The 27,683-nt window shown below is 33.7% G+C and overlaps 2 protein-coding genes across 7 annotated transcripts in view; one reads left to right on the forward strand and one right to left on the reverse strand.

The window, feature by feature from the left end:
• The window catches only part of trappc8 (trafficking protein particle complex subunit 8), a 59,232-nt gene extending 45,591 nt beyond the window's left edge, over positions 1–13,641 (reverse strand). For 2 of the 6 annotated variants that reach the window (XM_066719602.1, XM_066719601.1), the window contains exons 1-13: positions 13,316–13,641; positions 9,863–10,057; positions 8,959–9,042; positions 5,667–5,756; positions 4,900–5,074; positions 4,414–4,567; positions 4,037–4,136; positions 2,781–3,037; positions 1,681–1,796; positions 1,256–1,406; positions 855–955; positions 624–729; positions 462–506 (exon numbers count right to left, since the gene is read on the reverse strand). In XM_066719602.1, the coding sequence (XP_066575699.1) occupies positions 462–506; positions 624–729; positions 855–955; positions 1,256–1,406; positions 1,681–1,796; positions 2,781–3,037; positions 4,037–4,136; positions 4,414–4,567; positions 4,900–5,074; positions 5,667–5,756; positions 8,959–9,042; positions 9,863–10,057; positions 13,316–13,472 (1,731 nt within the window). In that variant the 5' untranslated portion in view covers positions 13,473–13,641. The remainder of the gene's footprint in view (positions 1–461; positions 507–623; positions 730–854; positions 956–1,255; positions 1,407–1,680; positions 1,797–2,780; positions 3,038–4,036; positions 4,137–4,413; positions 4,568–4,899; positions 5,075–5,666; positions 5,757–8,958; positions 9,043–9,862; positions 10,058–13,315) is intronic. The other 4 variants (XM_066719604.1, XM_066719603.1, XM_066719605.1 and 1 more) reach the window with 3 other exon arrangements.
• A 1,675-nt stretch (positions 13,642–15,316) lies between these two features.
• On the forward strand, positions 15,317–26,514 carry rnf125 (ring finger protein 125, E3 ubiquitin protein ligase). Its single transcript, XM_066689656.1, has 15 exons — positions 15,317–15,575; positions 16,785–16,957; positions 17,214–17,367; positions 17,960–18,099; positions 18,320–18,367; positions 18,623–18,728; positions 18,808–18,915; positions 19,391–19,451; positions 21,709–21,859; positions 23,410–23,560; positions 24,122–24,219; positions 24,678–24,722; positions 25,237–25,345; positions 25,423–25,530; positions 25,818–26,514. The coding sequence occupies exons 2-15, from the start codon at positions 16,833–16,835 to the stop codon at positions 25,893–25,895; spliced, it is 1,482 nt and encodes a 493-aa protein (XP_066545753.1). The 5' UTR covers positions 15,317–15,575; positions 16,785–16,832; the 3' UTR covers positions 25,896–26,514.
• Positions 26,515–27,683: the final 1,169 nt, after the last annotated feature.

Raw genomic sequence — 27,683 nt, forward strand, 5'->3', positions numbered from 1 at the left:
TAACTGAAAATGTGTGAGGGAGTATTAATACCTGTTTTTCAATCAATTATCTTATTGGATCTTAATAATTAGATACTTAATCATTAATGGAGGACCACATTGTTTCTCTCTGCACTTTAAACATCCTCATGAATTGTCAATCGATTCAATTTGTAGTAATATCTCAATATGTACATCATTAACAATGTTGCACTATTGTCAGGAACACCAGCCTTGACTTTTATGCAGAGAAGTAAAGAAAGGCTTGATCTTTAACTTGTGAAATTATTTGTGTTATTGAAATGTTTGTGATTAAGTTAAGAAAGTAGAAATATTTGGGGTCCAAATTACATTGACAAAAAGCTAGGTTCAAGGGGGGAAACATGCCAGCTATGCATGTAATACAAATATGAATAACAAATGTGTAGAATTACATTTATACGAAAGAAGAAAATAAACACTTAAATAAATACATTTCCTACCTCAGAGCATGAAGCCAAGGGTGATGAAACAGACACTGATTCTTCCTAAACAAAAAGTTAGCTTTTTTTTCTCCTTTTTCAGATTCTGACTTGTAAAAGTGTAATAAGCTACACATTAAATTTTCAATACATAACACAAAAATAAAGACCCGTTTTTCTTACCTCACTTGTCATTCTGATCAAGAGAGTCGCAGCCTCTGAGTATTTTGTCTGGCTTTTCAGAACCTCAGCACTGAGCAAAGCACACCTCTCGGCCAGAACCATATTTCTGAACAGAACAGGAGAAGATGGGTTATAAAAGCAATGCAGCTGAGTGGAAACAATTCACATAAGCAATGGTTTGGGACTAATTCCCTTCATTCCTTTGTAAGCATTGCAATGCATCAAACATACTTGCACATATCCTTGTAAGTCTGGATAGCGGTGTCCATGTAGTGAGCTGGATAGGGTCGAGGGGCTCCCGGTTGCAGAAAAGCAGAAATAGCAGCCATTTCCTTCAAGACAAAACAAGCTAAATGCTCAAAAATAGAACATGGAAGCATAGCAAATATTCTCTTTTTAACTGAAGTCAGGATTTAGCAAACTAATATTCATATGACTCAGACTTACAGACAGGCACACCATGTTGTAAAGTTAGAGCTTTAGCTATAGAAAAAGCCAGCGCATTAACACACTGGCAATAACACACTGGCTGGAAATAAATTATCCATGAGGTGTTAGCAATTAATCAAATCTAGATTTAAAAAATTATAATTTCAGACATCTGGCACAATTGTTGTAATCCTTCAATTTACCAGGGCTCCAGCAGCATACAGCATTGCTTGGTCATTCAGGAAGTCTTTCTTGGCAGTATGATAGCAGCTGTATGCCAAATCATAGTGCTGCACTAAGAAGCACAGATCTGCCATCTTCCTTATTTGAAGTTCAGGAGCTTCTGGAGGGTACCTACAATACAGCAAGTCAACAAGCATATACAAATTGCTGTGTAATTGGATTTAAATCACAATTGTTGACAGTGTTATGCTATACTGACCAAAATTGTATACAAATGAAAGTGTATAAAGTGGAAGTTGCTACAAATGCATATAGTGTATGAATAAACTATGCAAAATAAGATATTTGACAGGAGGCTTAAACTGATTAATACAATAGTCTTATTTTGTGTAAGTCACCCAAAGATAAGGGCGTCTGCTAAGAAATTAAGAATAAGTCTACTTACAACAGGCCTGCCGTATTTTTCGGCTCATTAATACTTTTCTCCGGTACTTTGCTCCCACTAAACCACTTCTTTGTTGCTGAAAATAAAGACCTACTCAATCCTTTCCGGGACACCAACTGGGAAAAGAAAGCATAGATATTAGTGCCTAAGTTTTCAAATGTTCTTCCAAGGCATGCGGTTAAATCAAATGCATACAATCTCTTAATACTATCTCACTACTTCTATTGCTTCCAGCCCTTTACATATTATATGCTTATTCCACATTCTGAAACTCCTGAAGTGTTGCGAAATGTTCTTCTCTTAAAAAGAAATATCTGAGTGGCAGCTAGGAAAATTAAATGACAACGGGAGATATTTAGATAGAGGGCTTAGATTTTAAAGTGAGAATTACAAGTCATGCAACAAAGAAGCTAAAGTTTTATTACTAAAGGAAAATCCTTGCTGATTTAGATAGAACACATCTTTTATGTTTTGCATAATGCAATCCTCACACCAGACTATGCTACTAGCTCTCCAACCCAAACCTGCACATTTTTGGTTCATGTATCCGTCTGTACCCCATATAGGATTCTAAATAAGTAGTAAATATAGAGAAGTGTCCTGTGAATGCCCATACTGTGAATGGGTGAAGTACATAGGAATGGTGTGTGTGTGTGCTAACACTGCCTGAATCTCTCTTTACACAATATATTTATATTCAGTAAAAACAGTTGAACTATAATTTTAAGTCAGAGCTCCAAAGGTAGTTCTAAAGTTGGTAAACTTCTAAAAGGGTTGTTTAATAGAAACATGAGTGGCAGTAGAGAAGAAAATCTGAAATGCAGAAATATAGGCCAGGGTCGGGGGGGGCGAAAGTTTATAGTTATAGGCTACAAAAATACAAAATAAAAGTCTGTCTTTAAGATAAAGAAATCCCTTATCAGATATGCATGTTAAAATAAGGATGGGGTCGATCATAAATATTTGATTTTAGAAGGGAAGCTTAAGTGAAAAAAGGTGTCTGGAACAATAGCCTACTAACATAACCCAGATCCGTTATTATGATCCAATGCTGTACATTTACTGTGCTTTACAGAACCAAATGCCCCTTTTGTACTTACCTGGTCATTGAGTTGACGAATAGTTTTTTCTATGTGGGGTAGGAGCCCCCTGAATGTAAACTCCTGAATGAACTGCCTTATCCGGTCATGATCGTTAAGTGTCAAACAAGCACCATGAGTGGTAACACTGGTTTGCTTTTTAGCTTCAGAGACTGGTGCGGTGCATTTTAAGGCTTCAAGGCTGTCAAGGTGGCCACCAGGATCACTGGGATGATCCAGCTGAAGAGGATGGGCTTTAAAGTTGTTGGGAACCCCATCTGTCCAAGAGAAAAAATTATTACTTACATATTTGTTTTTCAGTATTACCATAATTGTATATTACTTGCTAAAGTTATGTATGGATAGAAGTTTTTGGTGGGGTTCCAATCCTACAGTTTAAAAATCAAAACATAGAATTTGAATAACTTTTTTTTTTTTTTTTTTTTTTTTTTTAAGATCTTATCAATGTCTGCACTGAAAAAAAATACACCAATTAACCAATTAGTACGCTGATCATGAGCTATTAAAAAATATATATAATGGATTCACGTATAACATACTGTTCTCTTGTTTTGGTTAATGACTTGTGAAATAACTTCTATTTCAATGGTGAAGGGCTGAAAAGTATTTTAGATGCCACTGATGTCTTAGCTTAAATAAAATCTCTTCACACTGTGGTCTGCTTTCCATATTGTGTGTCCAAATATGATAACCTTATGTTTTGGAGTGCTTTACAGCAATATAATGTTTAAAGCAGGGGAACGTATTCCTACAATGACAGAATCAGTCAAGTTCCTCATGCTCTGCAGTTCATCTTTGTAATTTGAGCAAATCTGTCAGTTTACAGTCAACATTATTCCAGTTTCCACTTTAGACCTACGCTTTATAAAATTCTGATATCCATGTTTCTTTACCAGTTAAATGAAAGGAGGATATGTTTGACATTTTCTTGTTACACATAAATGGCCACACTAAACCACTATTTACAAAGGCTGAAGGTTACCCATAGGAGAAGATCTGCTACTGCTACATCAAATTTATTTAATGATCTTAAAAGGTGACACCTAAAATGCTTTTATTTAATCTAGGGGATTTCTATTAAAGTGATGCAATAGAACAATAAGACCTCTATAAAGAACAAAATTAAGTCAAGCAAGTTAAAACAAACCATCTTAATAGCCTAAAACAGAGTAGATTGAAAGGGAATGTGATGCAAGTTTTCAGATTATTCTTGACCAAAAGAATTACAACTTTTTTTTTTTTTTTTTTTTTTTTACCTTTGGATGAAAAATCAAGCTCATCAGCTTCTTCTGCATTTATGCTGTTTTCTATATTTTTACTGTTTATGACCACAGAAGGGCTTTCATCATTAAAATCCTTAATTAAAAAAAACAACACTTGATTATACATTTCAAAATGATGCATTTGTTCTTTAAAAATAAATTATTTTTAAATCAATGATTTTGTGCATTCATGTTATTGCTAGAGCCTAAATATTTTAATTTCTTAATATTTATCAAGTCAATGAACCTGACCTGACCTGACCTTCTACTTCTAGCACTATGACTGGCTGAAAAACATTTAGAATCCAGTAACACATAGACCTAATCAGGTTCTACTATCAATTAAAAAGCTAAAAAACTAAAAGACACACCTGATTTTGAAAGTTGATTTTCTGTAAATACTGGCTCCAGGGGTCTGGAATCTGTTCATCAGATCCAATTGCTGAACTCCGTGAATTAATTTTGAGTAAGTAGCAGCCCTGAGTTCCATATCTTTGTTTCATTTCCTCATAAACTGAATCTGCCCTGCAGCAATTTAAAAAAAATAGCAGATGAAGCACAAACTGAACACCTATAATACCTTTAAAATACCCATGATGTGTCCGTTATTCTTCATAAGAAATCATGGCTGTCAAAGGCCAATCTATTACTTCTCTTAACTCTAACATTGAATATACATTAAAAGCATGGACCTGTATTCAAAGTTTGAAACTATGATAAAACACGTTAATAAGATCCAAAGTTTCAAAAAACAGATGGCTGCATGGCAGATACAAAACACAGCTTTACACTCTGAGTTTGAGGAGAAACTGGTTATGTAACATAAGCAAAGGATTTGAATCATGAAAGTAAATTACCTTTGTTCATCTCCTTCACTGATGTCATGCAGTAACACATAATATTTCAGGGTATTGGGAATAAACCACTTGGGATAAGAGTACTCATTGCTGTGCTGAATTTGGTGCTGCTCCTGGGATAGCTTTAGAAACTGCTCCACAGGCTCTGCTTCACGAGAGGACACTACAAGCATGCCTTATTAATTTTACATATTAAGGAAAGAAAACACATTCCAGCAATGAAGCCATTAAAAGGAAAACACACTTTCAGATATGTCCCATACAAACACATACACATGTGCACCAGCCAAATTATATAGAAAGAGAAAAGAAAAGAGGTTGACAAGCTCTTACTAAAGCAAAGCAAGAACTCTAAGCTCTAAAAACAATTAACAAAATACATACATAGTTTTAGAATTATTATTGTTGTTAAGAAGTTAATACACACAAATAAGTTTAACAATATATTTTAGGTTGTCAGAGTATAATTTAAAAAGTAGCCTCTTGTTTAAAATATAATTATATATATATATATATATATATATATATATATATATATATATATATATATATATATATATATTATATATAGACACTCTGAATAAGTGTGACTTGCTCTCTGTTATTCAAAAACCTGTATAATGGAGTCATTGAATTAACAGAAATTAAATTACGTGTCACCTATTTGAACATTAAATAAGAACATAAAAAAAAAAGCCTAAACAAAAGGGTCCCTATTTTAAAAATGTCTACAAGCATGCAACATTAATAAGCACATAAAAGGATACATGCCAGGTAGTGATTAAGAAACTCATGATCTGACGCTGGCATGGACTGGAAGAAGTTCTCTCTGTATGCCTCAAACCAAGGTGTTGTTGCTGAAAACACATAAAAGAGGAAAGAAAATACAGAGTTTGTATTAATCTCTCAATTTAAAATAACTATGGAAAGAAGATATATTTCTCTTAAAAAGGGGGGAAATGAATGGAGTAGAAAAGGACCACTACATACCACTGAAGAGCAAGCTAACAGAACCGATGTGTAAACATTTGACAGCCTCTCAAATCATTTCTACAACAGTTTCAAATAAAGTGTGTGAATACCCTTGACTTACACTGGAGAGAGGGTAAGAGGTAGATATTGATAGAGACAGATAGATATGATCAGTAATTGGGAGCTCCCAAAGAGAGCTGGCATCACCTGGATTCAAACCACTGATTTCCAAACTATAGGGCACAGCAACATCCTGCACTCCATGTGGAGACCGTACCCAAATGGGCCATTTAGCCGCAGCATGTTTAGTTTTTTATTATTCAGAGCACAGTTTATGTCAGACACACTTTCCTTCAAGATCTAAAAAAAAATAATGAATACCCATATCTTGAAATTAATTTCAACAGTGAATTTTGAATTGTTAAAATATGCAGCTGTACAATACAGACCATGCAAGACAAATTAAGTGCTCTAATGCATTGTATTTTAAGTTCTGTCTTGTGTGTAGTACAGTATTATTCTGAATTCATCCTTCTGTAAAATATGTTTAAAATTGCCTACATGTTGATATATACTTTTAGCAGAAATGCAAATCTATCTTAAAATTTACTTTCCTTGGAAATATCAAACCTGCAAAGCTTAATACTATGGTGACATGGCACTTCAAATGAAGAGTCTGACAGAAGTTCAAAGTACATTGCTATGCAGTACACTTCCTGGCCAAACAGAATGCATGTTTGCATGATATGTCATGGACTCTAGTACACCTCACTTACACTGAAGTACTCAACTATAAAGAGCTGATCAAGACATTCCTCAAGAATCTCACAGATGATCTTTGAATGACATTGCCCCCAAAAAAGGTCTCATACCAGCTGGGACACATACTTACTAATTGAATTAAATACGAAAAGCTAACCATTATGGACTTCAAAGCAAGTCCTAAACACGACACACGACCACTGTGATGTTTGGTGTCATAAATATGGGGTCTTTTTTTCCCCCTTCTTCTTTCACATACATATGCATATACAACAATGATTAACCTAATGTACAGCATGACTGATACAGAGACTTACAATTGCTCGTCATTACTTGATTTCTTAACAGACTTAGGGTGACTTACAATTCTTACAACATATCACATTCTTTTTTATAGGTTTCCCATTTATACAGCTGGGCATGTACTGGAGCAATCTAGGTGAAGTACCTTTCAGTGCCCCCATCTAGGGACTGAACCCACGACCCTCCGCTCCAGAGTCCAGAGCCCTAACTACTACTCCAGACTGCTGCCCTTATATTACATATTGTCTGCAACATAGTTTGTTGATCATTAAAGACCAAAGTTAATATTCAGTTCCGGTTTACAAGAGGTTAAATAAAATTAAAAAAAACATCAGATAAGTGCTGGCTAGCAAACACACATTGAAAACAATTGTCAGTCCCAGCATTGACATATCACCTTAATGACATAAGCCTTTAACCACATAAAAAATTACTAGGGTCAACGGCTGCTTACAATTCTGTTTATACAGAATATAGCCCTTACTGTTCATAGTGTTAATATCAAAATACTGATAAATAATGGGTTTCTGCATTTAAGAGAACCTGATCTGTAAGGGAAACTTCAATTTTCATCTATACTCTAAATACCACTGCAGTGTACTTTTAAAATCACTTTTCTTTTAAACTATTAAACAATCAGACAAAGGAAGACAGGAAAACACTGAACATAAAATAACACAGAATTTCAGCCACATAGGACATAAATAAAAACTAAATGTGTTAAATCTGTGCTTCTAGTACAGTACACAGACAAAGTGCTACAGAAAAACAAGGAATGTTTTAAATGATTTACTGCACATTATTCACAGTTAAATGTGTGGTACATTATAAAAGCCTTAGTGGGTACAATAAGTAATGTCATCTTTTCAAAGACGTCTGTAATAAAGAACCAAACAAGAGATTGCTATAAAAATATACTGACACTGACACTAGTGTATGTGGGGGCACTGAAGGATACAGGTTTCGTGTATGTAGTTCAGTAAAGCTCTATAATTGAACATTTTACTCGAATCACTCAGTTTCACATAGTATTTTACATGTTTATTTACATCAAACTGGTTTAATGTCACAGATTTCAGGACATCAATCAAAAACTGAACTGAGCATGCCAAGTTTAAACTGAAATATCTATAATAGTTGACTAAATTAAACGATCAATGAATGCATAGAATGAGAGTGTTCGTTTACTGTGTCTACAATTTTTTTTTTCTCGAGGGTAATCAAATCATTACTGCCATACATTCACTTATAAACAGAAATAAGCAGGCACTGTAACAATAACCACAGCATTCTCTCCTCTGTGGTATCATTTTTAGTACACTTACTGCTTAATCCTATTTTATATAGATTAATATAAAAAGCCACGCATTTTAACAGTAATCCAAAGCTTTTGTTCAGTTCTTATTACAATTCCTTCTGAAAATTAACATTAATTAAAATATAATTAATTGCTGTACCCATAAAACTATCAATTGAGGTTTTGTGCAACTCATCATTTTGTACAGAGACACAGACTAGAAAGCCTCCACCTAAAGGAAGAGTAATGCGCAAAAAGGATCTAGGGCAGGGGTGCGAGACTTCAGTCCTGGGGGGCTGTGGAGTCATTGGGGGTTTGTTCCAGCTCTGTTCTTGGCTCCTTAATTGGTCTAATTAAACAATTAACTGGATGAATTTAACACTTCTCTCCAGACTCTGAAATGTTCTGCAGCTACAATATCTTGACTAATCAACATTTTAAGTTATCAGCTATAAAACTAAAATATGAACTCTACTTGAGAAAATAATTACGTTAATTGAATAATTGAGAGCTCCTGTTGGAACCAAAACCAGCAGAAACTGTGGCCCTCCAGGAATGGAGTCTGATATCCCTGATGGGGTGGGTAAAATAAAAAATATACATTATCAAAGGACAAGTTAGCTAGACAACAGGATTCAGCTTGGAAATGTTTTGAGTGGGGACAGGAATCAGGTGATGAAATCAAGGCAAAGCATAATAGCCCCTACACCAATTTGTAAGAATACCTGTAAAGAACTTTGAAGTGCTGAGTTCCATCAGTGATTCTTTCCAATTATTGTACCAAGGAACACTAGCTTTAATTGAGCGATCTGAATGAAATAAAATACAGTACCACATTATTAACCTTTGTTTCCGTCCTATGCATTAAAATTAAGTTACAAAACATTGGTAAAAGAAATTAACTACCATTGTTAATAAGAAGCACCGAGATGACAGTTTATAAACAGAATTTTGTGGATTATCAGATTTTGGATTATCGGTTAACATTATAAATATATTAATGATTTGGTCTGAAATGTGAGCACCCCCATCTTCTATCATGTTAAATTTTTATTTTTAAAATTGCTACAATGTTGCCTTAAATTACAATACAAATTTAACTCATTTAACAAAGCTCATATATCCTCAGGCAAACTCTTGTCTTGTAATTAGGGTCCCTGTTGATTCAGTAAGTCTGCATGTATACCCCTAATCTTTTACCATGAGAAAACAGTGGATCCTTAAGCTTATATATACTGCCCACTGTATATATTTCTCTATGCTATGTTTTTTTTTTTGAGAAAGTGGGATGAAAAGCTTTTCCTGCTTTTACATCCAATTCAGAAATAAATAATTGGTCTTTCTACACAATAGAAAAAAAAAATATATATATATATATTTTATAATTCAAGCCATCATTTTGTTTTTTCAATTCTATAAAAAAAAAACATTTGTATACTATATTTTTTAAGAGAATATAAACATTTGTTTTTTGATTAGAGAACTGATCTAAAATTTAAGACATCATTGACACAAATAATTAACTATAATAGATCACAAAAACTATGTATATAGCTACAGTACTAGTCAATAATGGCAAACGTTTAGGCTACTAAATGATTTCTAGGGATTTCATGCCTTGTGACTTACCACTTATATTGAGATCATAATCTCCAGCTGTAATCACATTAGCAACTAATCCGTCTGCAGGCTGACTGACGGACACAACTTCACTTAGCATCTTCCGTATGACAGTGGGTTGAGGAGGCTGTGTCACAATGTTTGATATGTTTATCTTTAGATTTTTTATAACTTGGATCTGGTTATTAGGATCTCTCATATGACCTGCAAATAAAAGAAAACAGAATTCAGGAAGAGAAACGTAAAAAGATAAAGAGAAAACAGTAGATACACATTATTTAATCAGGTAAGGAGGGAATTTAGTTTTATATGTTTTACTTTAAGTATAGTTCAACCTGTATTCACTGACATGCAGTTTCCAAGCAATGCCATTCTGTTTTTATAAAATAATGTTTCAGGTACCGACAGGTCTTTCTCCAACTATAGAGTCTGGTAAATGTCTCATAACAATTAAGCTAATCCTCCTGCTTAAGTATATTTAACTTGTACGCTAGTCTGTAGCCATTGGGAAAATAATTAGCTTGTTAATTCAATATGCAAAATGCAATAGCTTAACAATAAAAGCTGAACGAATATTAGATTTGTCAATTATTTCCTAACCTAGACAGACAGACCAAATGTATGCATGAATTAGTCTATGAAAGGTATAATGTCCTGCTATTTAAATAAAAGCTAAATATTCACATACATATGCAGAAGTTGCCCAAAAATAAAGGAGCATTAAAAAAAAAAAAACAATAAGCAGATGATTGAGAATCTTTACTTAATTATTTCAATGTTTAGTTAAAATAGCTAAAGGCAGAAAGAAAATGAGAATATTGGTTCTATTATTAAATGAATGTGCCTGTAAATAGAGAACATCTACATAAATTGGATTTAATAAACATTATCCTAAATCTGTTTGGACTATAGCTGATACAGTGAAAATACCAATCACCTAATTATTAAAAGAAAACTAAGAAATGTTTACAAAATGCTAAAAACTATGCCTTTAATCAACAATTACATTAACTGAAACTGTAGAAAAGACAACATCTATCTGTCTATAAATGAACCACCTCTAAACAATACAAAACAGCTACTAAATTGGCATAAAGACAACATTGTGAGATAGCTATAGGTCTATACTTCCTGCACCTATTCTCCAGTAGTAGGAAGAAAAAGTAAAAAAAAGAATGAAACAAGAATATGAATTGAAATAAGGTGTATATGAATACAGCATAAGAGTTAAGCTATGTTTTGTTGTTATATGAAGTTTGAATAGATGTGTGCTGTAACAAATTGTTTTTTTATCAGGCCTACATTATTCAATGTCAACCTCTACATTTTGAGGTCTGCTATGAAGTTAGTCCAATGCATTGCATATGGAAGTTGGTTTTAATTGAAGACATCATTATTAAATCAACTCTTTAGCCTACATTACATACACAAGCACATAAACACGTGTTTACATTATTTTTTTTACCCACAATAATTTTATCATGGATACAAAATAATGGTGATGAGCAGTATTTGACTAAATTGATGATATGCAGATAAACAGTGTAGTCTAAGTGATTATATATATTGTTCAGCATTACCTAATATCAGGTATTACAGCAGGGCAAATATTACAGCACAACACTTCTGTACAGATAACACAAAGGGACAATAGGTGAAAGTCACCATACAGTGATTTTAAGCCCTACCATTTCCAATTTAAGGCTAGGCGTTAGGGTTTTTTGAGGTAAAAAGGTCAAAGTGTATATTTCTAGAATCATTTTGCAAGAAGCACTTCAAATCATCTGGAATTTGAATGATTAAACAATATTGGAATTGTATAGCCCCCTGCAATACAGATATATTAAAGTTGTGATTATTATTTTGCATATATTCCACAGAAGCAATAATACAGCACTTAACATTCTAAATAATAATTTAGGTCCTTAAAAATCACCCCAAGATTAGACACATCTGAAGTCCGAGTTGACCTAGAATGAACCAAATAGTTCATATGCAGATAAAGAGTGTATAATACATCTTATATTTGGAATCCTACCATTTATAGAGTTTGATTAATTTTTAATACTTGCTTTTCCTACTTGGATAGAAAACAAAACTGACTCAATCAGTCAGTTCAGTAAGTTGATCCAATGTTGACTCCTTATCTTTCTTCTAGAGGAAAAACCTTGCAAAACAACTCTTTACATATCAAAGTCATTCCTTGTCCAATAAGCACCCAGACATTTTTATATCCACCCAATTGAATGGAAAGAGTATGTGACACCATTTTAAGAAGGGGTGGCCAGACTAAGAGAAAGGTTTGCCATAACATGATAGGAATAAATAATATAATGTATAGTTTACAGTGCTCTGTCTTCCAAGTTAACAATAATCAAAATGCTAACTTGCAATTCCAAGTAAGAAGTAAAATATATCTGTCACAGATTGCTAAAAAGTGAACAGGGGAATTCAATTAGCATCACACAATGCCAGACAGTCAGGAGCATTCTGTGAAACTGACAACACTTCCCACATCTCCTCTTATTCAGTTTGGGAGACTAAGAGTTGTGTTTGTTTGGATGTTAGAGAGGAGACCTTACTGCACAGTATGTACAACAAGCTTGTTACTGATCCTTAGTAATTTAATTATCTCCCGTAATATACCTGCATTTATAATGCATTTGTCAATAAAACTCCTTATTAGTGCAGTGCTCCATCAATGGAAAAGGGGTTTGATTTAATTTCACTTTTAATATCCAGAAGATAAACACTTCTTAACTGAACAGCACTTGTACAGAATAGAATGACCAAAACATGATATAGATCCCTTGTTGTTTGTGTCTGAAGATGCCACCGTGCTGTATCCTTCCACAACATAGCATTTTGAATAACAAATTGGGTAAACACATGATACAGTTAAATCTAAGCAATTCATGCCCAGCTAAATCATCGATCGTATATTGAGACTCTCACTCTGACTGAAACGAAAAGATACCCAAGCATATCTATCTTACACATAAAAAGCATGTCTAATACGGGTATTTATGGTTTCCTTTTGGATTTTCGAATGAATATAGTGGTTGCACAAATGATAATCACTACACCATTATTGATTATATAGCCTAGTACACTATGCAGACTGTCTCATTAAATAAACCCAGTAGTAATTCCTGATTGGGCCTGTTCCTTACAGAGAAAACATGACATAAATGCAAGTCTATATCCTTCTTAACCCGTGCTGACAATGGCATTGTACTCGGATATTAATGAATCTTCTCAAGTGGCAGGAACTGAAAAAGGAGAAGGCCTTGCTAGTTTAAATCGAGTCCTCTCCATTTTAATATTGAATACCAGCCCTTCCTGTCATTTGACTGTCAACGGCCGAAAGGCTAAAGGTATCACAATAAACATGCACAGCGAACAAGAAAAGGACCAGTGTACTTCATCTGCCACCGATAAGTTGAAATGAAATAAACCAACCTTCCGAGGTGAGACGACAGAAAGGCCTCACCAGCTCAGAGAAATTCAGGTTGTTTTTACGAGTCACTTTCTCCGCATCTTCGCTGCACAAGACGGCCACCATAGGGACGAAAGAGTCCTGGATGAACTCCTGCACTGACTGAAGACACTGGGCCATGGCGGGCACTGTGCTCTCAGAGGATATAGCTGAACAGGAATCGGGTCACGGACGGGTTTGTTGGAGCTGTTCTTTTAAACTTGCAGCTCCCGGGCTGAAAACAACTCCCCTAGTGACAGTCGAGGGCAGCCATGTTGAATCCTACAGTTGCCTGCTGATCGATTTCCTTCCCGTGATGCACCGGGGCGCTCATGTGATCTGCTCACAGCCACACAACACAAAAAGCGAACAGCTGTGCGGGGAGGATGGCTGCTGTTGGGTTGACACACAATCACGCCAACATAAACTGTGTTCCTCACTTGTAAATGCAATGTTTGTTCACCGAAATATTCTGAAAGAAAACAATACTTACTGAGTTCAAATCCTTTTATTAAAAAAAACTACTTAAGCTCTATTACTAACTTTTAATTCATGTTTTTTGCAGATGTATTGATCACGTGGTTGAAAAAAAGTTTATGAATAGACTGCTGTACCACTGGCTGCGTAGTCTTCTGGTGTCATTAGATTTAAAACATATAACACTAAATGTGAGTCATCTAGCTAAAAAACAGAAGTTAAATATATGTATTTTCAAAATACATAATACATAATTATAGTTAAACAGCCACTATATATATATATATATATATATATATATATATATATATATATATATATATATATATATTAACAGAGACTAAGTAACTACAACACCAGTGGACACTGAGGATTGTTTATGTTTTGTAAAACATGTAACAAAAACACTGTAAATTAGGTATCAGCAAGATACACAGTAGGACCCGGTCATGAAAGATGCACATTATTAAAAGCTATTAGAATAAAGCAGTAATTAAGGCCTACTAATCTCTTATGTCCTCTTCTCAAAATTGCTTGTACAAATATCTTATCCTGGGTTGGTCTGTAATAAAGACACATGTTCACAGAGCTCAACCCACCAAGTTCAATTCTAGTGGTGTAAACAACAACTTCCATAAGGTCGCTGTGATGAACCCTTGTCCCTGAGGGCCACAGTCTTGCTGGGTTTGTAGGTCTCGATCCCACCTGCTCACAAACTGTAAATGGTATTTAATTGGTATGTTTAGCAAAAAAAAAAAAAAAAGTTTAGTAACTGAGAGTAGTACAAAAACTAAAACACACCATTATTGTCAGACACATTTGAATGTATAATCCAATCACAATACCTGAGCTGATGGGACCTGATGCTTATCTGTTTTAACAACTATAAGAATGGTTGTTGTCCTCCTGTCCTGAAGTGTCAGAGATAACAAATTAGATTGTTAAACTAGAAATAGAGGAGTTTTCAAAACCTAATATTTTCAATACATGCTAACAATATATTATAGTGGAATATCACCACCTCGCCCCATGCCCTTGATAGAAACCATAATAATTTGTGGGTAATGTTGCATTACAAATATTTTGTATTGTCACATTTAGACCATTAAATAAACTACTTCATTACACCTCCATGCTGTGAAAACATCAGTAAATATTTTATATAACCATGACATTTTTTTCATGATATACAGTTATAAAATTGCCTATATTGAAAAACAGTTGCTATTAAATTAAAAAGTTTATTTAAAAACAAAAATGTGAATCTTAACCAATGTATAACTTTTTGGATACCACAGATTTAGTTACCAAAAGATTATTTCAATGTGTTCTATCTTTAATTTCTACTATGTTTTGCCATAGTTGCTTTTGGATCTGATAAAGTAAAAAAAAAAAAAAAAAAAAAAAAGTTAATGTTTCATTACAAGCAGCAGGTGGTGCAACTTAGTAAGAAACCAACATAAGAAAAATAAAATAAAATAGGCAATGATTATTAAACCAGATGGATATGTTTATGAAGTAATGAATAGTTTATTTGTGTCCTTAAAATTAAGCCAAATTACACAAAAGAGAACACAGAACTTGTAGAAATGGATATGTGAGACACTCTCTGCATCATATCACTTCCTGATCTACTTCCTGATTCACAATAGAGAAAGTGAAAATAAATCTTGATTTTGTTTATCCCTGACACTTAAAATGCTTCGTGAACTCAGCAAATGGGAAGACCCCTATCATTACTGCTAGCAGTTGTCTGCTACGATGTTGGTAAGTTGTATTTAACTACAGCTGCTCACTTTTTAAATTGTTGTAACATAAAATATGTTTTACTTTAATTCTGGAAGGTTGTTTCCTCATGTTGTTTAATGTACTGTTTTTTATAGCTATTGTTGTATTATATTGTCAAGCTCCTTTGTCTCATAATAACAATGACATACATTGAGTCAAGTTTGGTTGCTTTCCTTTTGGTTTGAAACTGGGTCTTCCACAGAATGACATACTGGTGTTTATCTGCTCAAAGTATTTATAATGCAAAAGCAACTTTAGGTGTTATGGGACTTACCAGCAGTCAAGCACATTTAGTTATGGATGATACATGTGTGTTTATATGTATAAAGAAAGAGGAAAACTGAGAAAGAGAAAAAGGAAAGAAAGATACATGCGAATAATAGTAATTCTGGAAGGTGTTATCCATAAACAGTCTGAAGACATACAGTTAGTCCTGTATATATTTTAAAAAATGTTATTTTTCAAATGAGTATGTACAGCTTCGAAGATAATACAAGATTAAGATGTATTATGTATCTTTTCACCAAACGTCATCTACTATTATCTGTTGCTCTTTCAACTTATTCACATTTCTATAAAGCAAACTTGCTGGAAATTGGTAAATCATTATTATATTCATTTTGTTAATGTAAATATGTAGTAAACACATCTATAAATGTGCTTTCTTTGATTCATACTCTGCTTTATATTTGTTGATGCTAAAGGTTTAGCTTTTTATGTTTACCTTGTTTTATGTTTTTGAAGTGGGGATATCATGTTATACCTAATACATTTGTAAGGTTTATGTACCACACTGGAAAGTCCCAAAAGTTTTAATATTGAATATATATGTAAAATTTGTTTCACTTTCATTTTGTTATCAATGTGGTAATTATTTATTTAAATTTTAATATATTCTTCTACTGAAAGTAATGTGTTCTGTTCATATACATAAAACAGTTTATTTCTTAAGTTGTGTTTTTTATGCATTCAACTGAAGGTTGTTTGTTATCTGAGGATTAACAGGATATGGTTTTTGAGCTCCTCTTCAAAAACCATGTGTTTAGACACTGGGGGTATTTTGCAATAAACTACGGTACTGGTCATAAAAGCAACATTAAAAAATCATCTCAGTCATGTGAATGAAATAAAAAAAAAAACTGGAGTTGTTAAATAGAGCCTTTAGTAATATCTGCTTTTGGTTTACAGTATCACAAAATGGGCAGTCATTCCAACATATAATCAAATCTCATCAAGATGGATACCTCTGAAGAGGCTGGGGACACAAGAAATGAAGAAGAATCATGTTGTGAGGATTTTGATTGTCCAATATGCCAAGAAGTCTTCAAAACACCCATCAGAACTAAAATCTGCAGGCACATGTAAGTTTAATATTAATGGTGCTTTCCTTTAACATCCTCATGTCCTCACACAAAGTGACGTGTTGTAGGTACATTTGGGTGTCTGTTTGTTTGTAAATTTGTACAAATTAGTGCTTAACGGTGCTTAAATAAGATCTGTGCTTAAATTGTCCCATTCCTATACTTCTGGTTATTTTTAAAAGCAGTTTAGTGTAAATCATTTTGTCTTTCAGTATCTAGACAAACATCTGAAATTTAAATGATCACTTCCTCCTAGATTTTGTAAAAACTGCTTTCTGGCAGCAGTGAGGACTCAAGGGCCACGCTGCCCATTTTGCAGAGGACCTGTGTCTGAGGATGAGAAAAGAGCCACTGATATAAATCGCCTAATGAGGGAGAAGAAAGGAAAATGCAGGGCCTGTGGGACTTTGGTAAATATTCACTTACTTTCTCTGTACTTTGGAAAGGAAGTTAGTAGGAATTCTCCAGTATAGTAAAATATGAAATATTGTTCTTAGTATAACAGCGAAAACAAAAAAACAAGTCAACAAAGAAAAACAGACACAACTCTATACACCTAACCATATTTACATAATTCAGCAATATGTTTATCATACTAATCTGCAGTTTTCAGAATACTAGATTTAAATATTGGCTTTTAAAATAATTATTGTTTTCATTTAGAAAACAAAATGTAATAGAAAAGTTAGATATTTTAAAGGGAAGTAGAAGTATTGGCAATCCCCATTCCACCATTCAGATAGTAACTGATGAAAAGCTCAAAGTCCTAAACGTGAAACAATAAGGAGTCATGGTAGGCTGGATTTTCATTTAATTTCCCCATATCTACATGTGATGGTGAGGGCTATAATCATTAACCGAATGACAAACAGTTAAATCTGAAGCACTGATGGTTGTTTTAAGAAATATGCATGTAGAATCATTTTGTGTGGTTAACATTTGCAATTTAATTTAGCAATTTAAATTAAGAAATAACTTTTAAGTGTTTCATTGTTTCCACAGAGTGTTTTCAGTAAAATGAGAGTACACTATAAGTCCTGCAACAAGTACAGAGAACAGTATGGTTCTGCTCCCAGTGCACCTGTGGTGCCAAGAACACAGGGGGCAGTGATTGACTGGGCACAGGGTACAGCTGGAAACAGGTAAACTTGACCCCTTATATAGAATAAATATGACAGTCTGAGTTTTAATCATGTATATGGTCAATCGTTTGTGTGTATATGTGATGATTCATGTTTAGAATACAATAATAGTGCTCACACAAAGAATACGATCACACAAACTTAAAAACATTGGACAACAGAAAATGTGTTTTACTGTATTGTTTTACTGTTTCATTTCATGACTGTGTTTGACATTTAGGAATGTTACCAGAATGCACGATCGTCTACATGTTCCTGTGACTGAGAGGTAGGAATACTTAGCAAGCATGTATAGAACAACAAACATAAGGGTACTTAGTGTGTTGCAAAGTATTTGTGTAAATAAAATAATGCGCATGTTCTTCTTATCTTCAAAATAAAATACAATGTTTTTCCATTTTAAAACAGTCCTAGTTGCCTGTTAGATGCACTTGTACATTCACATAAAGTACGTAAAATGTTCTCAAACTAAATATTGCATTATTTATCCTGTGACTTTGACTTTTTTTTTTTTTTTTTTTAGTATGGGAACCACATATTCTTGCCCCTATTGTCAACAGCAGGGTTTGTCTGATATGTGTTTGGTGCAGCACTGTAAAGAAAATCACATTGGGGACCCTACTCCCGTGGTGAGTGACACAGTTATTCTCAGATTCTTAATTTGCACCTCCAGACTCCTGTGCTCACAGAATTGTTTCATTCTTGAAGGTATGTCCTATCTGTGCAGCAACATCTTATGGAAATCCAAGCTACCACAGCACTAATTTCATCAGGCACTTAACTGCAAGGCACAGGTTCAGCTATGATGCTTATATGGTAAGTTTTTTTTTTCAAGTAACACATTTTTTCAACATTATGATACAGGTATATTACACCTCTATGTTAAGTATGGAATGTTACTTTTGTTACTGAAAATTTGAATTAACCAAGTAAAATAATGATACAATAAACATTTAAATATGAAATAAACTAAAATATATCAAATGACTTGCGTTTTCAGTAACATAGAATGTTTAGCTTAGAGGTATGTGAAAATGTCTGTTATCATCAGAAATTATCATCATATTTTTTATGATGATAATGGTGATGATGCTGATGATGTATAGGATATTTCTTTTAATTCACATTTTTAAAATCCAACCAAAATAATAATAACAATAAGAAGAAGAAGAAGAAGAAGAAGAAGAAGAAGAAGAAGAAGAAGAAGAAGAAGTAGAAGAAGAAGAAGAAGAAGAGGAAGAAGAAGAAGAAGAATTATTAACATTGTTCTTGTTTTTTCTTTCCTTTTTAGAACATACATGAGGATGAGGATGCTCAATTAAATGTTGTCATCCAGCAGTCTCTTCTCCAGAGCATTTAAAAATATATGATTTTTGAAGTGTATGCAAGATACATTGTCAATATTAGTTCTATATGGTCCTTGTTAATATTATATGTAAATATAATGATTTATTACAAGATACTTTTATTTCTTGTGAAGTAAATTGTATTTAGATGTAAAATGCATTAAACAAAAGTACGCTACAAATAGTATATTCCATAGCCTGCTATATCTTTATTACTGAGTGATGATTAGAGTTCAATATTTCTGCAGTTTTTCCAATTGGGATATACTATTATGTATAAAGCTCAGTATGGTATTTTAGTAAATAAAAAAGCTGCATTGAAGAAAAGGAAAACTCTCTCCATTATGAAAAATAAGAATTATCTTAGTAGATAATTTCTCAAAGTGATATTGAACTTGGCATACTGAATTAAGAAAATTAATAATAATCCTTTTTGTAAGATACAATTTGTTTAAACAGTTATGTAATTAGCTTGTTTGCTTCATTATTGATTCATTATATGCTTTCTATAATTGTTTAAACATATTTTCTTGTTATAAGTTTGCTAAGGATGAATATTAGTTGCTGTGCTTACACTACTGGTTTTTTATGAAGTTGTGTTATGGTACTCAAACTCAAACAATGTATGCTGGCAGTAGTTCTAAAACGGGGTTAAGATGAAAAGTTGGCTTTACTATCTTATGAATTTTGCATTAAATATGGACTCATGTTCTAATCTATAAATTATGAAGGGATGTCAAAGGTGACAATATCAACACAAAATGCCATTTAAACTGTATTATACAAAACAAATCAATACAAAAATAAAACAATACAAAATACTTGTATTTTTCTTATTGCTTAAAACTAATTGTAATAGAAATATAGAAGAATCATTATAGTACACTATTCCACCCTTGTATGCAAATTGTAACCTGAGGGTAACAAACCAGTTTTTGCTACATAATACAAATAGATCTACAGCTGCAGGGTGTTATGCCAAGTTAACAGTCTAATAAACCAATAGCAGGCTGGCATTTGGTCAGACTTTCTGGTTGGTGTAAAATGCTTGAGTAAGAGGACCCTGGAAGCCCTGAGACACAGTCAAAATGAACATTGTTTTATGGACTTTCATGTATAGTAGCTTGGTTCCAAAGTGTTCAGAGGTGCAGTAATTGTATTAATTTTGTTAAAATAATCTTTATTTCTTTTTTAGAAAATGTAAAGTCTAAACTAAGCAGTTGTTAAATTTGGCATTTTACTATTTTCCTTTCCTCACCCTCAAATTCAAAATATTTCCATTCCACTGGTTTTGATTTTCCTCCTCCCATTTCTGTAATTTTTACATATACCTTCACAGTTTACACAGTTAAAAGAAATGTGACCAGCCTTAAAGTATGAGACTAAATTAATCTTGTGGGCAGGTGGAATAGTTTTCCAGTGTTATTTTACCCCTGAAGAACTTTATGTAAGTGCCCAAATAATAAGCTAAATCCTGTATCCTGATGGCCAATCTCTGCCCCTCCTAGCACTCCAACTCCTCCTCTTTCTACATCCCACAAACAAAGGCGTGTCTGCATCCTGCTTATATGCAGGCACTGGCCAATAATTGGAGCCCTGTAAGTCATGTGTTCCCATGCACTGATTCACCCTCATGTATTTGTGTGTGTCATATTCCATTTTGGGGACCATACTCCCTTCCAGTATTTCGAATTCTCTTTACCTTAACACCTAGCACTTAATTAGATGTTAGATGTTAAATACCCATTTCCTTTTCAGTACTACCAGAACTCATTACAGAAGATTATTGCATCATTATTATATCTAACCCTGTTAATGTCTTATATAAGGCAAAGCTTTACACCACATACTGAGGGGGGCATCCAGAGTCTTCAGGGTTGGAGATGCAAAGCTGTAGTGAATGAGTTAAGAGTTTATATTGTTTATAGTGTTAAGTCAACCACCCCCAGATGGAGAATCATCTTCATACTGTTGTAATGTTCTTTCATTTTAAATATTGCAATGGAAATGGGGGTGGGGATACATACAGATAGAAGCATTGGCCCCCAGGTACTGGAGACCCATGGTATGCAACTGACAACACGCCTTCCACAGCGTTGATTGTGGTTCCAGTGTCATTGTAAACATGGTTGCATTAACCAATTACAGTAAATGAAAATAGATTTTGGAAAGTACCGACATATCATGATAAGAAACAACCTTAAAGGGAAATTACAACTTGGCAACTTAGTATAATTCTTGTTAGAGGCGTAGTGCATATAAAAACAGTACATAAACAGGAACCAGATCTTATTCCTGCAGACAGAGACAGCTATGGATAGTGAAGCTACCAGTGAGGATACACCCGTGGAATTTGAGTGTCCAATTTGCAAAGATGTCTTCCAGGAACCTGTACATTTATCTTGCAGACATGTGTAAGTTGGACAATACCATTCTCTTAACCTAAAAGCTCAGGAGTATTGTTATTTCAATTAAAAATCTGAATTCATGCCACAGCAGCTGTAGAAGTTTAATAACAGCGCAGATCTATTCACTTTAAATAATATACATGCACAAAAATTGTTATGTAATGAATAAATGTCATTGTTTATGGTTTTAATTTAATGAGCACCTAAAGGATAGAGGTCAATAGAGGGGAGCATATTAGTGCAAAAAAAGTGCATTTAATTAACAGTGCTGTATTATGGAGGAGAGGGGCAGAGGTATTACAGTACATTTTATATTCCGGAAAGAATAACATTTTGATAGCATGTAATATACGGTTTGATGGGGCTCAGAGATATTCTGTATTCTGGTTTTGATACTTTACAGATAGTAATACTATGGTAAAATATAAGAGATCTGTTTATAATGAAATCTATTTATTTAATATTTTTTTTACTTGAACCTTCGTTCTTTGTCAGTAGTCAAGGTTTCGGATTTCCCCCGAGAAAGGGAGTTCTATGGTGTCAGGAAATGATTTGTTATATTTCTCAACATGATGGCAAACATTGATATCTGAAAAACTCCTAGGAAATTTGGAGTCACTCACTCTTCATAAATCCTTATTCCTTTTAATTTAATCTCTTCTACTGAGGATATTTATTATTGCATTGTACCTGAGATAATTAGTACCAGTAATGTGTAATTACAGTATGGTTGTCTTTCTAAAACGTCTCTATTAATAGTAGTGTTGTTTCCCCTTAACATTATTTGTCATGTAATACCAAATTGGTAAACTGTACTGAAAAATATTCAGATACACCCCCCCCACACACACACACACACACACACACACACACACACACAAACACAAACACGCTAACTCACATACTTTTTCCCTGGCAGTTATAATGCATTTATTTTATGACACACATATCATCGCTTCCTGTAAAACATTTGATTTTGAAGGAGTTGTATAAAAGGTGTTTTAAACTGTGTGCAGGTCCACTATAGGCCTAGTAAATGTGCCAACATTATTTATAATCCAAAGTGAGCATAGCAGGTCTATCAAGTTTGGAAATATGTGAACTGATGGCATCCAGACAATGAATAATAAGTAAACCTCTAAGTGAATGAAGCTGATCATTCCTGTGATAGGTCATTCACAAACAAAACCCTTATTATCATTATTTCATTTCTTAGTAGACACACTTATCGAGGGCAACTTACAGTATTACATTATTTTAAAATACATTTATCCATTTATACAGCTGTAATTTTACTGGAGCATTCTAGGTAGAATACCTTGCTCAAGGGTACAGCAGCAGGGGACACTACCTACAAAGTCCAGAGCCCTAAACGCTACTCTACACCACACGTATCTTAGATAATGTTTATTAGTTCATTAGCATGTCATAATTTGAAACAGCTCCAGATGAATGTTATGTATGAAAATTAAATAAAATGTACAAAAGAGAAACAATTTTACACATGTGAAAAATTAATATTTATTGTACACATTTGTATGGCTTTCTGTTGAAAGGTTCTGTAGGTTTTGCCTGTGTGAATCACTCAGGAACAGAAACCACTGCCCCACCTGCAGGAGCCCAGTGACAGGGGATTTCACTCCAGCCATGGAAGTCATTAAAAACATGCAGAGCAAGAGTGGCCCCTGCAAGGAATGCCATTCTATGGTAGGTAATATTCAAAACTGAAAGTAAGATCATTTAATAGGTGGAACCTACCTATCTCTAACCTTCAAAGGTATTATTTGGTGTATGGAAGGCAGCAGTGTGGAAAAGGAGTTATGGCTCTGAACTTCTGGTCAATCTAATCAAGGTTACTGTGGTGTCATCTGCATTAACTGCTTTAAGTATTTAATCACTCACAAAATGGAGTTTTCAATATATCTTTCTTTCAGATTTCTCATAAATTCATAATACATTAAAATAATTATTTACATTATATTGAAAATCGTGTGCATGCACTCCACAGATTTGAGATTTGAATTGCATTCATGTTCACATACATGCATCATATTATGTGAACACATGGTGGCGATATTGAACAAATGTATGTGTAAGGTTGGCCATATATGCTGTGGAATTGTGGGTGATCCATCGTGCTGTGGCAGTGAGGTGGAATTTTCTAAACAAAGGAACACTATTTAATTATGAAGAACATTGTGGCTAATCAATTTATCTTATAATTAAAATAAGAAAAAGAACAGCTCATAATATTGCTCTTTCTCATAGGTTTCCTTCAGTCAGATGAGACATCATGTTCAAAGCCATGGCTCTCAGCGCTTCATTGTTCACCCTTTTACTACAGAGCCATCAGACAATATTCAAGAGTGGGTGTTTCTATTAGATTAATTCCTATTTAAGTAAAAGCTGACATTATTAACAGTTTACATTCGTTATAGTTTTCAGATTGCTGCTTCAGGCTATGCATTATTGTAAAACTTATAAATTGCAAAGTTACAAAATAAAGCAAAAGTACTGTAGAAGAGAGAGTAACTAACATCAATAAAATTAAGGGTGTAGTTAGTATTTTTCAGCATACCACTATATTGTACCTGTGCTAGGAAGGTAGGGCTGAGTGTCTGTGGTACATTCTGTCTTCAGCTAAATGCTCTTTCAATGCAATGTTACTGTCAAATACAAAGATATTTATCATTCTACATATGCAAGCTAGGTCATGTGGTATTTTAAAGTAAAATAAAGGCAAAGTTGTTCATTCACAAAACACATTCTGAAATTATTTTAAGAAAAGAAAAGATCACAAACCAGACGTTATCGTTGTTTTCAGATTTCTGACAGGAATACATAATATCATGATGCCAGCATCAGGAAGGTAGGACCACAATAAGACTTAAATAATTGTGTTATCTATAAGCTTAGTTTAATGCTTCATATTTAATTGGTAAAATGTCCCTATGCCAACAGCATAAACCATGTTGTAGCAGCCACATGGCAGGGAGGAGACAAAGACAGAATATGGTGAAGTGTATGGGGTTATTTATAGGGGGGCACAACACAAACAACAATAATTCCTTCATAGGAAGTCTTCAAATAAATTGCCACCAATCACTTATAAAGCAAACAAAACAACTGAAACAGAGAGAGCACTATTGGGAACGGGGAAGCAAAGACATAGCAGGGATTTGGCGTGACATGGCTGTTTATCAGGGGGGTTGTACATGGAGAGGGGCACACTGGGCAACTTGGGTTCTGTGGGGGTTTCTACAAGACACCAAGGAGAGGTTAAATAAGGGAAGCATAGGTGATGTGAGACTTCAGGCAGTTTCAATAAATCTATGCAATTCATTAAGTCGTATATTATTTGCTTTTTATTTGTTTGTTTTCAGTGTTCCTGTTATGACCTTCACATGTCCTTACTGTGAGGAGACAGGTCTCAATGAATTGGATTTGTTGGACCACTGTAATGAAAACCATTACTCTGACAACAGACCTGTGGTAACTACAGTTGTTTTCAATTATTAACTTGCGGTAGCAATTTAATTTTGTAATAACATGCCATGTCTCCCCAACAGGTTTGTCCCATATGTGTGGTGTTGCCTCATGGAAATCCTTCTTATCACAGCAGGAACTTTATCGGACATATTAACCTGCGACACTCATACTACACAGAAGATTTTATGGTGAGTTGTTAGAATAATTATGAAAAAAAAGACTGTATTGCCATTGTGAAATAAATCTGCAAATTCTCTGTTACTAATCAGAGTAGTTTAATTATTTTTTTGTGTGGAAATAAATGTTAGAGTTTGTTTTTATTATTAAATCTAATTTCAAGTTTCTCCAATGCATACAAAGTTAGTAATTAGTGCATTTCGTGAATTGATTTGAAGTATTGAATTATTGAAGTATTAAAGTAATTAGTAATCAGTCAGAAACAATTTGCTAACACATTTTGTTTTCTGTTTTATAGGACTTAAGGCATGATGACACTATCAATGAGCAATCTGCAATATTAGCATCATATAATGAGCTGGTGCAAGATTTTTAAGGTGTTTTTAAGGTGATTTTTCAATATTTTAAAAAAATAAGTTTTTAAAAACAGGGGTGTCCTTATAACAGGAGTGCCATTTATGATGTACTGTAGGAATGCTGTTAATTACAACAACAATCATAAAAACAATAAAATAACTTAAAAATCTAAGCTGAAAAAGTTATGAATCCAATTAAAATAAGACCTACCACACCCAGTATTTAATGGATGTCTTTCCTTAGGTAGATGCAAGAGGTCTCTGAGAGATAAAATATCACAGTCATGTTAAATATTTATTTGTCATTGGCAGGAGTTCTATGATATAATCTTAACCTTACAAAGTCCATGGCTAAATGAAAACTTCATTTCACCTTACAGATGCAAATAAATAATTAAATAATTAATTAAATAAATAAATAAATACATGTTTACAAGTATATATTAGGTAGATGAAATAATGTTTTGTCAAATAAGTAATTTGTGATCAGTGGGTGGGTCAAAGTAATAATTGGGTCTAGCTCATGGTTTTTAATATTTTTCTTACATTTAAATTACATTCTCTGAACAAGATTATTTGCTAGATCATATGTACTTCAAGCTTTCTTACATAATAAACAGTCAATATGTTTCTTTAAAATATGTGTGCTTTTCCTTATTTTATGAATTCCCCAACTTTCCCAAGTTCCCAATTCTATATCTTAAGGATTTCAAGTTCAAAATATATATTATGATGCCAAGATAGTATTTTTAAAATAAATTGACAGACCTTAAGTATTTCTACAGTTTCTTAAAGAAATACACAAACAGACACACATGAAATACCTTTTGCTTCAATACACCTCAGGTATGATTATTATAATCATAATAAAACATACCTACCATATAGAATACAAGAAACAATTTAACATCTACTTTGGCATTTTAAAGTTCTTGAGGGCACTTTCTTTTTTAAAATCTGAAATAATATCACAGTTCCAATAACAAAGTTTTACACTCTGGTACTTAAAGTCTATATATGAATCTATATTGCACTCTGATCTCCTGCAATACATTATCTTTAAAACAAATAAAGTACAAAACCTACCAATAATTAAAAAAAAACTGTTTCATTGTAAAGAGAATGCTATTGCCATTTAATACATAATTTAAAAACAGTCAATTAATTACTACTATGCATATGTAGCAGGTGTTTACACCAAGTACAATGATGCACGACTATGCCAGCTTGTTACAGTGAGGACAAGGACCGCTAACTCAATTTAGGGTTCCCATGAAAGTAAATCTGAGAGAAGCCAGTCATAAATTAGAACATAAGAAAATTTACAAACGAGAGGAGGCCATTCGACTCATCGTGCTCGTTTGGTGTCTATTAATAACTAAGTGATCCAAGGATCCTATCCAGTCTATTTTTAAATGTTCCCAAATTTTCAGCTTCAACCACATCACTGGGGAGTTCCAGATTGTGACAACTCTCTGTGTGAAGAAGTGTCTCCTGTTTTCTGTGTTGAATGTCTTGAAGCCCAATTTCCATTTGTGTGTGTGTCCCTGCTGATCTGGAAAAGCTCCTCTGGTTTGATGTGGTCGATGCCTTTCATGATTTTGAAGACTTGGATCAAGTCCCCATGTAGTCTCCTCTGTTCCAGGGTGAAAAGGTTCAGTTCCTCAGTCTCTCAGTAGGACTTTCCCATCAGACCTGGAATAAGTCTGGTTGCTCTCCTCTGAACTGCCTCTAGAGCAGCGATATCTTTCTTGAAGTGTGGAGCCCAGAACTGCACACAGTATCCAGATGAGGTCTAACTAGTGCAT

Source organism: Amia ocellicauda, chromosome 2 (assembly GCF_036373705.1).
Source record: "Amia ocellicauda isolate fAmiCal2 chromosome 2, fAmiCal2.hap1, whole genome shotgun sequence".
Taxonomy (NCBI): Eukaryota; Metazoa; Chordata; class Actinopteri; order Amiiformes; family Amiidae; genus Amia; species Amia ocellicauda.

What these genes read in the sequence shown, in the direction of transcription:
- rnf125 (XM_066689656.1), top strand. Translation starts at nt 16,833, where the DNA reads ATGGATACCTCTGAAGAGGCTGGGGACACAAGAAATGAAGAAGAATCA. An exon ending in TCAGCTATGATGCTTATATG is followed by an intron (nt 18,916 to 19,390) that starts GTAAGTTTTTTT and finishes TTTCCTTTTTAG; the next exon opens with AACATACATGAGGATGAGGA. An exon ending in ACTACACAGAAGATTTTATG is followed by an intron (nt 25,531 to 25,817) that starts GTGAGTTGTTAG and finishes TCTGTTTTATAG; the next exon opens with GACTTAAGGCATGATGACAC.